We start from the raw sequence: 16,326 nt of genomic DNA, 5'->3' as shown, positions 1-16,326 counted from the left end.
TTTAAAATACAAATTAGCAATTCTCTCAACCACTTAGAGAAGATATTTATAAACCCTTTTCATTCTTCAAACAAAAAGCATAAAAATCAGTATAAAATCAGCTGTCTTCTATTCTAAGAGCCTTTAAAGAGAGCTTTGTTTCTATAAAACTGATTTTTTTCCAAAGCCATGGTACACGAGAGAATCACAAGACCTAGTTACTGAATTCATCTTATTGACTTTGTCTATTTTCAAATCAAAGAGCTAGTTAATTAACACAACCTCCTCCCCCCATACCAATATAAAATTCAAGCAGTAAAAACCACTTATCAACCTTTTCTGTAACTGTTGTTCTTCAAGATGTGTTGCACATGGCTATTCCATATCGTGTGTGTGTGTGTGTGTGCACGCGCGCCAGAGTCAGATTTTTCCTTTAATGGTACCTATCAGGGCAGCATATGTGCTCTTAGCTATCTCATATTACTGCATAACGGTATAAAGGGTGGAGCTTTCCCAGACCACCACCTCAGTTCCTTCTTATCATATTGTGATATAGGAGAGATGGAGGATGTGTGATGGAACGGACACATATAACACACCTCAAAGAACAGCAATGGTTACAGAACAGGTTAGTAACTGCTTTTTCCTTCAAGTGACTGCACATGTCCATTCCACCTTAAGTGACTTACAAGCAGTTCAATCCAGGAGATGGGTTTTGGAGTTTACCTGAATAATGACTGAAGAACTACTTGTCCAAACTTGGCATCATCTCTTCAATGATTATATGTAGTATGAATAGCAAAGGTATATACTGATGACAAAGCTGCAGCTCTACCAATGTCTGTTATAGGAACAAGAGCCAAAAGCTGTGGAAGCTGCTTGAGATCTTGTAGCGTGTGCTACCACCTTTCTTGGAGGGGGTACATTGGCGATGTCGTAACAGACATAGTGTCATAAACAGACAGTTAAGGGTTAATCTTTTACCAGTAAAGGGTTAAGAAGTTCACCTAACCTAGCTGACACCTGACCAGAGGAACCAATGGGGGAAAAAGATGTTTCAAAAGGAAGAAGAGAAGCTTCCTTTGTTTAGTCAGTTTCAGTTTCAGCTGGAGTGAAAAAGATCAAGGAACCAGCTTCTTATCAGAGTAGTAAGTTTTAGAAAGGAATAAATAGGTTTATGTTTATTTTCTTTGACTTGTCTTGGTGCCATTAAGGGAATTATCAAATTAGGTATTCTTGTGTGTATTAAGATTTTTGCCCAGGGGAACATCCTGTGTTTTCAATCTATTGTCTGTGAGATTAGCTGATATGCTGTCCCCCAGAGGTTTTTTTTTTCCCCCCTTTCTTTTACCTTTCTTTTCTTTAATTAAAAGCCTTCTTTTAAAGAACCTGATTGATTTTTCCTTGTTTTTAAGATCCAAGGGGGTTGGATCTGGATCCACCAGGAGTTGGTGGGAGAAAGGAGGGGGGATGGCTAATTTCTCCTTGTTTTAAGATCGAAGGGGTTTGGATCTGTGTTCACCAGGAAATTGGTGAAGTCTCTCAAGGCTACCCAGGGAAGGGAGTGCTTGGGGGTGATGGCAGCCAGACCAAATCTAAGCTGTTAATTGAGCTTAGAGCTTCTACGCAGGTCCCCCACATCTGTACCCTAAAGTTCAGAGTGGGGAAGGAACCTTGACACATATGCAGGGTGAAATCAAGGACAAAATCCTCTGCACCTTTCATATTATCCACAACTGACATGAATAGCTGTGCTGATGAGCTAAAAGACCTACTTCTGTCCAAGTAAAAAGCCAATGCCCTTCTTACATCCAAAGAATGGAGCCTCTTCTCATCCTTATGAGAATAGGGACTAAGATAGAAAGTCAGTAAATATATGACTTGATTGAGGAGGAAGTCTAATACTATGTGAGTTAGGAATTTCAGATGCGGATAAAAGTATACCTTGTCCTTATAAAAAATTGTTTCAGGTGGGTCAGCTACCAATGCTCGTAATTTCACCACCCCTGTTAAAAGCGACCAAAAAGTTGTTTTCATGGATAGATGCAGCAAAGAGCACTCCTGTTCATAGAGTGATCCCATCAACCTTGTTAGCACCAGATTAAGTCCCATGGAGGAATGGGATTCATGACCCCATAACCTATCCAGACTCTTTCAGAATCTGACTGACATAGGATTAGAAAACACTGAGCGGCCCACAATTGGTGGGTGGAAAGCAGAGATAGCTGATAGCTGAATTCTGATGGAACTAAATTGACAGGCCTTGTTGCTTCACGTGGAATATATAGTCCAAAATATGTTGGATCGAGGCCAGGACTGGCAGCACACCTTTCTGCTTTGACCATAAGGAGAATTGCTTTCACTTCAACAGGTAAGTATAATCTAGTAGATGGCTTCCTGCTGGTTCAGAAGAATGTTTTGCACATTCTCGAAAACTTCGCTTCTTGAGCATGGAGTATCCAGGTCATAAGATGAAGAGTGGCCAGATTGAGATATAGCAAGAGACTGTAGTTCTTGGAAATCAGGTCAGGTTCTGTAGGTAATGTTAAAGGAGACCTGACAGAGAGGGCTCCACAGACTGAGGAACCAATGCTAGTGTGGCCAATCCAGTGCTACGAGGATCACACAAGACCCAATGAGTACCACTAAAGGAAAAATCTCCTACACTAGTATGCTGGGCATGCACGCACCTAAAGTGGAATGGATGTGTGCAGTCACTCAAAGAAGAACTTAATATTCATTACTTTTGCCACCTACGTTAAACAGTTGAGATGAAACCTTATCTGCATTTTAATTTTCAGTTACAATTTTATTAGCAAAGCCCCATACTATTAACTGAGAAAATCAAACCAAACACAATCAAACAAATTCAAAACTAAGACTGACTCAGTCCTTAACTCATCCTATTATTTCTAAATATAACCATATGATATGAAACACTACATACAAGTAGGACTACAAGTATCTCTAGGCACAAGCCAAGGAAGTATCATCTTTAATTTCCTTTTCCTAAGGTGGTTTTATATTGGAAGTAAAGTCCTGTAAAATTGGACTGTTATGGTTCATGTGGAAAGAAGGGATTTCTTTAGTTTCAGGAACGAAAGTTTACGAACTCAGGAAAGTTTTACTGAAAATAAAAGTCATCAGGAGTTCATCTCTCCTTTCTCCTAGCACACCTTCCTTTAGCACTAGGGCATCACAGGGTAGAAGCAATGGCTTTTGCCATGCCCTCACCTATGTTCAGTATGGATGGAATCTTGAAAGATTTTAGCTGCCAAACTAATGTATTTCTACAGGATACATGTAAACTGTCAACAGTGTGCCCTTATTAACAAGAAGGCTAACAGCATTTTGGGCTGTATAAGTAGGGGCATTGCCAGCAGATCGAGGAAAGTGATCATTCCCCTCTAGTCAACATTGGTGAGGCCTCATCTGGAGTACTGTGTCCAATTTTGGGCCCCACACTACAAGGAGGACATGGAAAAATTGGAAAGAGTCCAGCAGAGGGCAACAAAAATGATTAGGGGGCTGGAACACATGACTTATGAGGAGAGGCTGAGGGAACTGGGATTGTTCAGTCTGCAGAAGAGACGAATGAGCAGGGATAAGGGGGTTCTACAGAGGATGGATCTAGACTGTTCTCAGTGGCACCAGATGACAGAACAAGGAGTAATGGTCTCAAGTTGCAGTGGGGGATGTTCAGGTTGGATATTAGGAAAAACTTTTTCACTAGGAGCGTGGTGAAGCACTGGAATGGGTTATCTAGGGAGATGGTGGAATCTCCTTCCTTAGAGGTTTTTAAGGTCAGGCTTGATAAATCCCTGGCTGGGATGATTTAGTTGGGAATTGGTCCTCCTTTGAGCAGGGGGTGGGCCAAATGACGTCCTAAGGTCTCTCCCAACCCCAATATTCTATGAAATTTTCTAAAGGATTACAATTTGGCCATATTGGGCTGATTTTCATATGCATAGCAATAGGTACATCCCTATCACAAGGGCAAATCCCCACCAAATTTCAAGTCCCTACTCCAAAGCATCGGGGTACCAGATCTTCTCAATGAAAGAGATGTAAGAATTTATCATAGCAAAACAGTGTATTTTTCCACCCAACTTTGTTTTTGGAATCACCTGAACCATTTTGGCTGAATCTATTCAAAACAATTTAGTCTGATGCAAACACTCACCCAGCATGGAAATATTTATCCCAAACAGTAAAAGTTTGATAAAGGTATAAGCAATCGAAAATAGAGTCTTATAATGGGAAGTGCCGGGCAACTTGAATAATAGGTGGCACTGCCAGCTCCAGCTATGATACACAGACACACACACAGACACACACACACACACAGAGTAATATGATACTTTGTACTTAATGTACATAAAACCTTTAAGCCAATAAATTTAAAGTTTACCAACATTAGTTGTGTTCAATACATATGAAGGTGGTTTTACACACAATTTAAATATGGGGAAACTGAGGCACAAATATTAGATGACTTACCCAAGGCCACAGAGGCTTTGCCAGAATTTGGAATGCTTACTTTCAGTTTACTGTTCTAACCACTGGATGTGCATCAATGAATTTGAGAAAAATACCACTGGTCTCTTTCCTATCCCAGACACTATTTCCTAAGGCAACGTGACAGAGTGTCACTCTGTATTATTTAAATATAAAACAGCTCTGAATACTTTCTCCAGAGTTTTATTTACTAGTGTGAACATTTCCTTTACAGTCCCTGCTGCTGAGATAGAGTCCTTAAGGGTGGAGAGACTGCTGGGTGGAGCTGGAGGAAAGGTTTACCTTTTGGAGGCAAAAAGTCTGTCCTGGGACAGGGCTAAAAGTGGTCATAGGGCAGACAGCAAGTTCAGTTATTCTAAGGCTAGAGAAACATGATGTATTTGTATATGGACTAGTTGAGAACTGCCTGCAGATATGCATATATAGTAGGCCGGTTAATTAATCACAGTTAATTCACGCAATTAACTCAAAAAAATTAATTGTGATTAATCTCAGTTTTAATCACAGTATTCTATTGTTCAACACCAGTTGAAATTTAAATATTTTTGTGTTTTTCTACATTTTCAAATATATTGATTTCAATTACAACACAGAATACAAAGCGTACATTGCTCACTTTATATTATTTTTATTACAAATATTTGCACTGTAAAAATTAGTATTTTTCAATTAATCTCATACAAGTACTGTAGTGCACTCTCTTTATCGTGAAAATGCAACTTACAAATATAGATTTTTTTTGTTACATAACTGCGCTCAAAAATAAAACAACGTAAAACTTTAGAGCCTACAAGTCCACTCAGTCCTATTTCGTGTTCAGCAAACACTAAGACAAACAAGTTTGTTTATATTTTCAGGAGATAATGCTGCCCGCTTCTTATTTACAATGTCACTAGAAAGTAAGACCAGGTGTTTGCATGGGACGTTTGTAGCCAGCATTGCAAGGTATTTACGTGCCAGATATGCTAAACATATGTATGCCCCTTCTTGCTTCAGCCACCATTCCGGAGGACATGCTTCCATGTTGATGACGATCATTAAAAAAATAATGTGTTAATTAAATTTGTGACTGAACTCCTTGGGGGACAATTGTATGTCCCCTCCTCTGTTTTACCCACACTCTGCCATACATTTCATGTTATAGAAGTCTCAGATGATTACCCAGCCTATATTGCTCATTTTAAGAACACTTGCGCTGCAGATTTGACAAAACGCAAAGAAGGTACCAATGTGAGATTTCTAAAGATAGCTACAGCACTCGACCCAATGTTTAAGAATCTGAAGTGACTTTCAAAATCTGAGAGACACAAGGTGTGGAGCATACTTTCAGAAGTCTTAAAAAAGCAACACTCCAATGCAGAAACTACAGAACCTGAACCACCAAAAAAGAAAATCAACCTTTTGCTGGTATCATCTGGCTCAGATAATGAAAGTGAACATGTGTCAGTCCACACTGCTTTAGATTGTTATCAAGCAGAACCTGTCATCAGCATGGATGCATGTCCTCTAGAATGGTGGCTGAAGCATGCAGGGACATATGAATCTTTAGGGCATCTGGCATGTAAATATCTTGTGACGCCAACTGCAACAGTACCATGTGAACACCTGTTCTCACTTTTAGGAGACATTGTGAACAATAAGCAGGCAGCACTGTCTCCTGCAAATGTAAACAAACTTGTCTGTCTGAGCGATTGGCTGAACAAGAAATAGGACTGAGTGGACTTGTAGGCTCTAAAGTTTTACATTGTTTTATTTTTGAGCGCAGTTACGTAACAAAAAAAATCTGTATTTGTAAGTTGCATTTTCATGATGAAAAGATTGCACTACAGTACTTGTACTAGGTGAATTCAAAAATACTATTTCTTTTGTTTTTTACAGTGCAAATATTTGTAATAAAAAAGTAAAGGAAGCACTGTATACTTTGTATTCTGTGTTGTAATTGAAATCAATATATTTGAAAATGTAGAAAAACATTTCAAAAACATAAAAAAGTTAAATACTTTTAAATAAATGGTATTCTCTTATTAAGAGTGTGATTAATTTTTTCATTGTAATTTTTTAATCACATGATTAATAACAATATATTTTATGTATTTTTGTAAGTAGAATGATTTCCTCTATGTTTAACACTTTTATTCTGACACTTCTGTTTGTTTGGCACTAAAACTGGGAAAGAAAACAAAATCATTGTGCATCCAAATAATGGGAATTGACCACTTAGTATTTGTTCTGACCTAGGAGGACATCTCAGTGACAGGAAAGCAGAGCTGCTTTTCATTGTAAGACAAAGAATTATAATATACAAGACCCTTTCAACATTTTTTTCATATGAACTCAAAAAAATATCCTACTCAAAATTTTAAAACTAGATGCTCTCCCTTCAAGCAAACACATGATAGTTTTGACAACAGAGCCTTTAGGAGATTCCACAGTTCAACTATGGACGCATGTAATTTAGGCCTTGTCCACACTAGAGTTACAGCTGAGTCAGGGGATCTGGTTGCAACATGCTTCTAATCCATATCATAGATAGGGCTCAACAGCAATGGATGTCTCTTCAGGTCCCAGTTAATACTTAGCATCATAAGTCTCCTGTCTCTACTATAAATCATTATTATTTATATTTCAATTGTACCCAAAAGCCCCAATCATATGGAGGCCCTGTGTGTTAGACTACATAAACATGTAAGACGGCAATTTAACAGAAGCAACAATGTCAGCACATGATCTTATTGTGAGTCTCATGATATCTGGTGGTTTCTTTAAAGCCACAGCTCCTGGAGACATACAAGACTCTTAACTTATACTAAAAAACAAACAAACAAAACAAAAAACAAGGGAACACATTTCTTTTTTTTATAGAATCTCATGATTTTGATGGATGTGATACTGACTTTTGAATGGGTGGGTCTGACAATACAGATTTCTGTGATCAGGTCCTCAATTTGATTGTAAAAGTAAGATAGACAGAGGCCTCACAAGTGTATTTATGATGTAGCCCAAGAACTGCAGTCAAGTCTTTGGCAGCCTAACCTATTAACCAGCACAGAGCCCCTACCATACACTTTTTTCTGTGTACTATATACATTGGGGCCTTGATCCTGCAAAGATTTATGGGCGTTCTTAACTTCACTACCCTAAGCAGTCCCCCTGTGACCACTTATAGTGGTAAAGCTAAGCACATGCACAAGGACTACAGAGTAATCCAGTTAAGCATGTGCATAAGCATTTGCAGGAATTGGGGCCTGATTGAACTGTCCATGATGATGTCATGTCCATTTGAGACATGCCAGTTAACTTCTGGCTACTAAAATGTAAAGAAAACACTGCAGCATTTCACAAACCCAACTCAAATATGTAACATCATCAGATGATCTTACAACTAGATACAAATAATAGCAAATCCCCTTTGCTTCTCTTACCACAGTGAACAATTAACAACAAGACTTGCTCATCATTTAATAAACACAGAAATATATCTCCTCAGAAAAATGATACAAGTTTCCATAATGTTTTAAATGTTAATGTTTAAACAGCAGCTACAGAGGGTTTTGTTTTAGACCTCCGTGGCAGCAAAGTTTGCACGCCATGGTAGGTTACAGAAACTTCAAAATGGGAGTTATTTTATTATTTCCTGCAAGCCTTAATCTCTTCTTAAACTTTTAATTTGTACTTTGATAATTCAAACAGCATTACTGCCTGTAGATACAATTCCCAAGTATTCTACTAATGAATTACTTTTGGACCATAAATTCTGTCCAGTTAATAGTTCACTTGATAAAATGAAAACTGTGGCCTGCTTAGTGGGCCAGCGGTTGCACTTCAGTACAAATATTACTAAAGAGATGTAGAAATCCATATGCTGAAGTGAAGGATGGATAGCCAACCTGTAGGGTTGCCAACTTTCTAATCATACAAATTTGGACATCCCTGCCCCCACCCTCGCTCACTACATTCCCCCTCCCTTGGTGGCTTGTTCTCCCCCACCCTCACTCACTTTCACTGGGCTGGGGCAGGGGGCTGAGGTGCTGGAGCAGGTGAGGGCTCTAACTGGGGATGCAGGCTCCAGGATGGAGCCAGAAATGAGGGGATCAGGGTGCGGGAGGGGGCTCTGGGCTGGGATAGGGAGTTGGGGTCTGGGAGGGGGTGAGGACTCCAGCTGGGGATGCGGGCTCTGGGGTGGGGATAAGGGGCTTGGGGCACAGGAGGGGCTGCGGGCTGGGCCGAGTGAGTCAGAATACGGGAGGGGACCGTGGGTTGAGGCAGGAGGGGCTGCAGGCTGGGCCGAGTGAGTCAGAATACGGGAGGGGGCTGTGGGTTGAGGCAGGGGGTTGGGGTGTGGAAGGGGATTCAGGCTCTGGACCAGGGTGCAGGCTCTGGGGTGGGGCTGGGGATGAGGGGTTTGGGGTGCAGGAGGGGGCTCTAGGCTGCAGAGTGGGGCCAAGGGATTTGGAATGTGAGAGTGTCAAGGTTTCTTTCCCCACTCTGAACTTTAGGGTACAGATGTGGGGGACCTGCATGAACCCTTCTAAGCTTAATTACTAGCTTAGATCTGGTAACACTGCCACCACCCAGAATTTCAGTGTCTAGGGCACTTTCTGTTCCCCCAAAACTTTCCCCTCCCTGGGTTGCCTTGAGAGACGTCACCACTTCCCTGGTGAACACAGATCCAAACCCCTTGGATCTTAAAACAAGGAGGAATTAACCATCCCCCCTCCTTTCTCCGCCACCAATCCCTGGTGAGTCCAGACCCAATCCCCTTGGATCTTAAAACAAGGAAAAATCAATCAGGTTCTTAAAAAGAAAGCTTTTAATTAAAGAAAGAAAAGGTAAAAATTAGCTCTGTAAAATCAGGATGGAAAATACTTTTGTCATAGTATTCTTTCCCAAATCTGAACCTTAGCGTCCAGAAAATGAGATACTAGCATGAATCCTCTAAGCTTAATTACCAGGCTTAGATTCCTATAGTGCTGCCACCAACCAGAAGTGTCGGTGGTCTGTACCACTCTGTCCTCCAAAAAACCTTCCGGGACCCAAGACTCAGATTCCCTTGAGCTGACAACCAAGGGAATAACCATTTTCCCTCCCTAGGTTACCCTGGAAGACCCGTCTCCCCACCCATTCCTGGTGCAGTACAGACTCAATCCCCTTGAGCCTTAACTAGGAAAAAAATCAACAGGTCTTAAAAGCAAACTTTTATAAAAAAGAAAGAAAAAACATAAAAATTGTCTCTGGTAATTCAGAGGAATATTACAGGGTCATTAGCTTATAACAATGGATAAAGAGCCTCATCCAGGAAAAATACCAATTTAAAAATTATTCAGGCAAAACTACACATTGCACATAAAGCAAAACACATAAAAAGACAAACTCACCTTTTTCTTCTCACTGTTCTGAATAGTAAAGACTGTAGCAGGGAGATTGCGAAAACCTGGTTTCACTCTCGTCCCCCCTCTTTCCCTCCCATGTCCAGGACCCAGAAGAACAAAGCCAAACAAAAAACCAAAACAAAGCTTCCCTCCCTTGGAGATTTGAAAGTATCTTGGTTTCCTGATTGGTCCTCTTGGTCAGGTGTTGTTATATTTGAACCCTTCCAGGTGGAAAGAGAATTAAACCCTCTTAGCTATTGTTTATGACAACTTTACAGGTAACAGAGTCTATAGTATTCACAGAGGGACCCCCCTAGCTTTAGGTTCAAAGTTACAGGCAAAACGAGGTAAAATCCTTCCAGCAAAAAGAAACATTTACAAGTTGAGAAAACAAACAGGAGACTAACATGCCTTGCCTGGCTAATTACTTACAAGTTTGAAACATGAGAGACTGATTCAGAAAGATTTGGAGAGCCTGGATTGATGTCCTGTCCCTCTCAGTCCCGAGAGCGAACAACAACAACACAAAAAGCACAAACAAAGACTTCCCTCCACCAAGATTTGAAAGTATCTTATCCCCCTATTGGTCCTCTGGTCAGGTGTCAGCCCAGGTTTACTAAGCTTCTTAACCCTTTACAGGTAAAAGAGACATTAACCCTTAACTATCTGTTTATGACAGGGAGGGGGCTGTGTGTTGAGGCAGGGGTATGGGAGGAGGTGAGGGCTCTGGGGTGGTGTGCTGTCTAGATGTTGCTTGTAATTATTAGAACTGAGAGTACTGGCTGTTGGGAGTCTGAAAGGACAGAAAACAGGAAGGAAAGGGGGAGGAGTTGAGGAGGCAGAGTGAGAGTTACAGAGGGTGTAGCAGCAGCTTGCTAATGACGTTTCCACTTTAAAAATGAAGTCCTGTTGAAGTTTGTTAATACTTTGCCTGGTTCTTACAACAGATGGGGATGAAGGGGTTTGGGATACAGGAGGGGGCTCAGGGCTGGGGCAGGGGGTTGAGGCGCAGGCTTACCTTGGGCGGCTCCAAGTCAGCAGCGCAGCAGGGCTAAGGGAGGCTCCCTCCCTGTTCTGGCTCCGCGCTGGGCCCCAGAAGCAGCCAGCAGGTCCGGCTTCTAGGTGGTGAGGCCAGGAGGCTCCGCGCGCTGCTCTCCTCTGCAGGCATCTCCACCCTCCCAACTCCTATTGGTCGTGGTTCCCAGCCAATGGGAGTGCAGAACTGGTGCTTGGAGCAAGGGCAGTGCATGGAGCCCAGCGGCCTCCTGCCTAGGAGCTGGACCTGCTGGCTGCTTCTGTGGTGTGCCCCAGTGCCAGGACAGGTAGGGACTAGCTAGCCTTAGCGCTGCAGCACCGCTGACCAGACTTAGCCCAGTCAGAATTGCTGACCGGAACCGCCAGGGTCCCATTTCAACCGGGTGTTACGGTCGAAAAACGGACACCTGGCAACCTGGCAACCCTACCCTGAGCAACAAAAGATACAAGTCCAGTGCCACCAAAACTTGCTATTTGCTATAAATAAAGCAATGGCAAAGAGCCAGGGAAGCATATATAGAGAGCACCCTCTGCCCACCAAATCATGGAAATGCTTTCAGTGCATCTACTACTACCCATAGCCAGCTAGGTATTCCAATTTAAACTGTGGGAGCATGCAGTGGGTATCCCACAATGAAAGAGGGTAAATATCCACCCAAATCCACTCATAATAGCACAAGAGTCACAGTCATCATCTTGATTCTCTAGTCTTATGACTTCAGTTGATAGTCGTGGGAGTGAGGAAGGAATTGCTTGCGCACAGCTGTGTGAAAAGGTTCATTCACAGCCATACCACTAAACACTGTTGTTTTAAAGGCAAAAATCCAAACAACAAAACAAACCCAAAGAGATCCCTTGTTCCAGCATCCCTGTCAGACACAGCATTGTACAACAGTTTCACAAAAATCTGGATCTGGCACCTGGATCCTAGTGTCTTCTAGAGTTCAGTGATTTGTAGTTAGACAAAAGTTTGAGACTGGATAAAAAGATTTGAAAAACTGTGATGATTTTTTTTTTTACAGTATCTTTATGAAGGTGGTGACTAGAGTTTCATTTTGCGGGTATGGAAGCATTGTTCTGTTTCCCTCTCATTTCCCTTATCTATGAAGAACTTTGAGAAGTCACTGAAGTGTATAGCCCTCTCCCGTAAGCTGTAAAATCACGCAAAGCATGCTCACCACTCCCCCAACTCTTTATTCTTCACACCCAGATGCTCTAGAACTAAAACTCTCCAGTACTCCAAACTCTCAGAAAAACCTAGGCCTTGTCGTGCCAGTTAACACAATGCAGAGATAATTGTCCAGCATGCAGTATATATTTCACATTATACAAGTATATTGCAACATGATTCTCATGTACAACATTTTAAAACACAAACATTTTATCACCACAGCATTTATATGAACCTGTTGTAGTTATATGGCCAAAGCATCAATCTTACACTAAGTTAGTATAAATTAATTTACTTGCACTACAAGTGCAAAATACCATCTGGTAAACCAAATCAACTACAAAATGATTTTGACAATAGATATTCGGTCCATTTGACAATCTAGGACATATAAAACAGGAAAATAAGCAAGTACAAATTTTCACCCTGTGTAGGAAATGAACTTATAACTGGATGCATAACATATGGTAGATATGAATATCTTACATGAGTGAAAAATATTCAGCTCGTGGTAAATGTTGTGCACCTAAATATCTGGCAAACACCACAAACTATAATGATCACTTTTTATAGAAACCAACTATATTATGAAATTTCAAATCAGAGCTTTAATTATTAAACAAACTACTTTAATTGCAAATGCACTGTTTAAGCCTCAAAATCAGTCATTATTTAAAGACCACATCTGGGATGTTTAGAGTTTGACAGAATTTTTTATGGTCTGAAATAGGACTAACCTGTACATAGCTCCTGCTGCGTCTGAGTAGTTAGTTTTTCCTGGATAGTGCATTTTTCCAAATGCTCTCCAGTTGTGTGCTGATGTAGGCCTGGTTGTTTTATAGAAAATCCCAATTCTCCAGATTCAGGAAACTTCAGATAGAACTGTGATTCCAAATCATTAGCAAAGGAGAGGTTTGTGGCATTGTGTCTCCCACTGCCATAGTCATTCAACACAGATTCTTCCTCTATGTTCTGTGTAGGTAGTGGAAGAATCCTATGGTGCAGCTGCGGACTCGGCAATCTTGAAGATAAAGGAGAAGGAATAGGTGACATTTGTTTGTGTGCACCGGATCCTGAATTATTAAAAAGATTACAGACAGCAACTAAAGAGGGTGATAGCGGCCTTTTCTCTTCTGGGTTAATGATAGTGCTTGTCTGAGAAATATCAGTTCTTAAATGTATTGGCAGATTTAAAAACAAACCTTTGTGGCTCTCCTGGGGTACGGTGGCTCTTTTGTCATATATTGAGCCTGGTAGGTTTTTGTCTGCTCTTGTAATTTGTTGCAGTCTCTTCCATTCTGCAGCTTCATCTAAACTGTCATTCTGGATAATTTTCAGAAGGGTTTTATTGACTGCTCCCACAAGGTTGCATGACTCATCAGTAATCTGCAGTCTCTCTTCTTTGCACTGCAAAACACAGCCATTGCATTCCTTTTCCTGCATCACAGTGTACTTAGAGTCAACAGCAGCTTCCCCTATACTGAATACCTCAGCTTTTGTTATAAATTCACTGCACACTTGAGAGAGAACAGGTGTAACAGTTTCCTTATCTTCTTGAATATCAGTGTAAGAAAGGTTATCATCAGACTCCGTATGGGTTTTTATAACTTTCTGCATACACGCTCTCAAATCCTGTACTTTAGCAACAGCTCTGACTGTAGGTTTCTTACTACAGGTCTGCTCAGTATACTCATAACCATGCAGGCTTTCAGCTGCTGCAGCCTTGTTTAAGGCCTCAAATCTGTTAGATAAACTGTCTTGGAAAGAGTTTAACAAAGGGCTGCTGTGGTCCACCTTCATTACTTTAAGAGTACCCTCTGCATCACCCAATAGACCAGCACTGGGATGTGTAATACAACTTCCATACACATTACTGTCATATTCGGATAGAGAATCAGACAGGTCTGTTTCTGATTTCAAAGTCCCACTGCACTCAAGAAAATATCCATCTTTTCTCCATCTTTCTGGTGGTATATTCATGTCAAATGGTAAATCATCCTGGTCTTCTACTGTCTGCCAACTAGAACTGGAAAAGGAACCAGGAGAGCTGCCAGCAGAAAATTTGGTGGGAAATGTCCTTTTATTTCCCAGTTGCATATCTGTCCTGTTTAACACAGAAGGTTCCAAATTGCCGTGAATCTTCTTTTTCATTTTCTTGTTTATGAACTCCTCCAAGCTCTCTCTCCTTCTGCCAGTTTTCCTCATCTTTTTGTTTGTCAAGCTGGGTTTCTGATCTGTGAATCCCAAAAAGATTTCCTGCTGATCCTTGAAACTTAAGAGATCGTCATTTTTAAATTTCAGTCCTCCAGAGGCATTCTGTAGCTTCCCCTCCTGATTTCCCATTTTAATACCCAGAATGTTGTGTGAACTGAGTAGGTTAGCTAACAGCCTCTCTTTTTCAGCAGTTAGTTTATACAGCTCAGTGAGAATATCTTTAGTGGTAGTTTGCTTGAAAAAAATATCTCCAACATTTTCATAAGGTTGCTCTCTTGGTTCTGCTCTCTCTGACCCTTCTCTTACTTGATAGCAGTTATGAAAACATTTATTGGATTTGTCTAGAGTTACACAGCCCTTATATGTAAATCCTCTGACTTTTCCCTTTGGGAGATAGAAGCTGACGAAACAGAGTTCCATAATGGGCTTGTGCAATTGGAGGATAGTATGAGTGCCTTCCATTATGCTTACCTAATTATTCATTTATTTAAATTATGTGGTCAGTGTTTCAAAGCTTGCATAAGACAGCATGTGATGTTGAGAATGTACAGAAGGCATCTGACTAATCTTCTACAGTAACCTTGCCTGTAAAAAAGGGAAAAAAAAAACATAATGAAGCCAATTTTGATATAACAAACTGCAAATTCAGTAGCACGACATCACAATCTTTTCTCAATATACTCCCTGATACCCTTCTTTCCATTGCACAATTTAACACAAAAAGGATGGTAACACTAAAATTCATGCTCGGTGTCATAACATTTACCCCCAGGTGCTCTGGATCTGTGCCTTTTCACAGGGTTACATGGAGTTTTCCAGGGAACTTGCACTACCCTTCCAAAGCCAAGTTGCTTGTCAACTCTGCAGCTATCCCCCTGCATCCCCACACACTGCTGAAAAAGTAACTTACTGTTGAACTCCCTGGCTGATACAAGTATCAGTAGCGACAGTCTTAATGAAAAGTGCAAGCTGCCATTTCCACTTCACTCAGCATCACCAGAAATATAACCATTAAACTATCAAACACAATAGCTTTCACTGATATTTATTTCACATGAAAGAACCCCCAAACCACTCTCAAACAATTAAAAAAAAAGACTATGGGTCAAATTCTGCCCTTATTTACACTCATGCAACTCTACAGAGGTCAATAAGGTTTCCATAGGAGGAAGTGTTGCACTGTAACACATTACTGGCCAGTGCATCCTATTCAGAGAGAAAAAAAAAGAAAAAAAATCGAAAGTCAAGCAAATATTTACTTAAAATATGTACATTAGTGTAAGTCAGTCTGTGTCAGAGCGGATTTCATAGTCTTAACTAGGGTTAAAAAGGTCCCATCATTAAGGGAGAAGCTTGACCAACACATACGTTTGTTGTCTATTTTTCTTGACTGGTGTGACGTTATGAGTGTAATATAATATCTCATTGAAAGATGACAGGGCCAGAAGGAGTTAATTAACTGACCTGACCCATGGGTGAACCTTAAAAACTAGTTAGCAAGATATGTAAATGAACAGAGCTTTGAAATGCAAGTCTGCATTGTTAGAGGTAGAAGGGTAGATGTTTGCTCAGGTCATGTAAGGAAACAAGTCTAGTCTATTGCTATAATTTTAATTCAAAGATCAAAAAAGGAATATTAGCATTTAAAATGATACTTGAGTGAAATAGTATTATTGTCTATGTGTCTCTTTGAAGGTTGTGGTAACCTGGATCTGAACTGTTTAATGGATAAATTACTCTGTGCGAATTGCCAGGATGTTTGGGAGAAGGAGTTAAGCCTATTGTTTTCTCAGGCCGAAAGGCTGCTAGAAATGTATAAGAAGCCTGGGACACGATCCTTCTTCATCTCAGATCTGCTTTGGGTTTCAAGAGGGGGAAACCTTAAGCCACAAGGATTGAGATCCCCAGTCATTAACTGGAGTCACCCTGAATCTGGAAGTTGGACTATAACCTATGGACTATTTCTAAAAGGACTTTTGGCTGCAAGCTCACTTCTACTGTGTATCTGAACCTCAAGAATTGAATTCAAGTCTGTATTGT

General features: G+C 40.7%; 1 protein-coding gene across 1 annotated transcript in view; it reads right to left on the bottom strand.

Annotated features, from left to right (window-relative positions):
• The window catches only part of LOC142046814 (formin-1-like), a 92,922-nt gene extending 78,171 nt beyond the window's left edge, over nucleotides 1-14,751 (bottom strand). The window contains exon 1 of the mRNA XM_075065855.1: nucleotides 12,810-14,751. Coding sequence (XP_074921956.1) covers nucleotides 12,810-14,748 — 1,939 coding nt within the window. The 5' untranslated portion in view covers nucleotides 14,749-14,751. The remainder of the gene's footprint in view (nucleotides 1-12,809) is intronic.
• Nucleotides 14,752-16,326: the final 1,575 nt, after the last annotated feature.

The sequence above is a fragment of the Chelonoidis abingdonii genome, chromosome 4, assembly GCF_003597395.2.
Source record: "Chelonoidis abingdonii isolate Lonesome George chromosome 4, CheloAbing_2.0, whole genome shotgun sequence".
Lineage (NCBI taxonomy): Eukaryota > Metazoa > Chordata > Testudines > Testudinidae > Chelonoidis > Chelonoidis abingdonii.
This window is presented reverse-complemented; position numbering and strand designations above follow the sequence as displayed.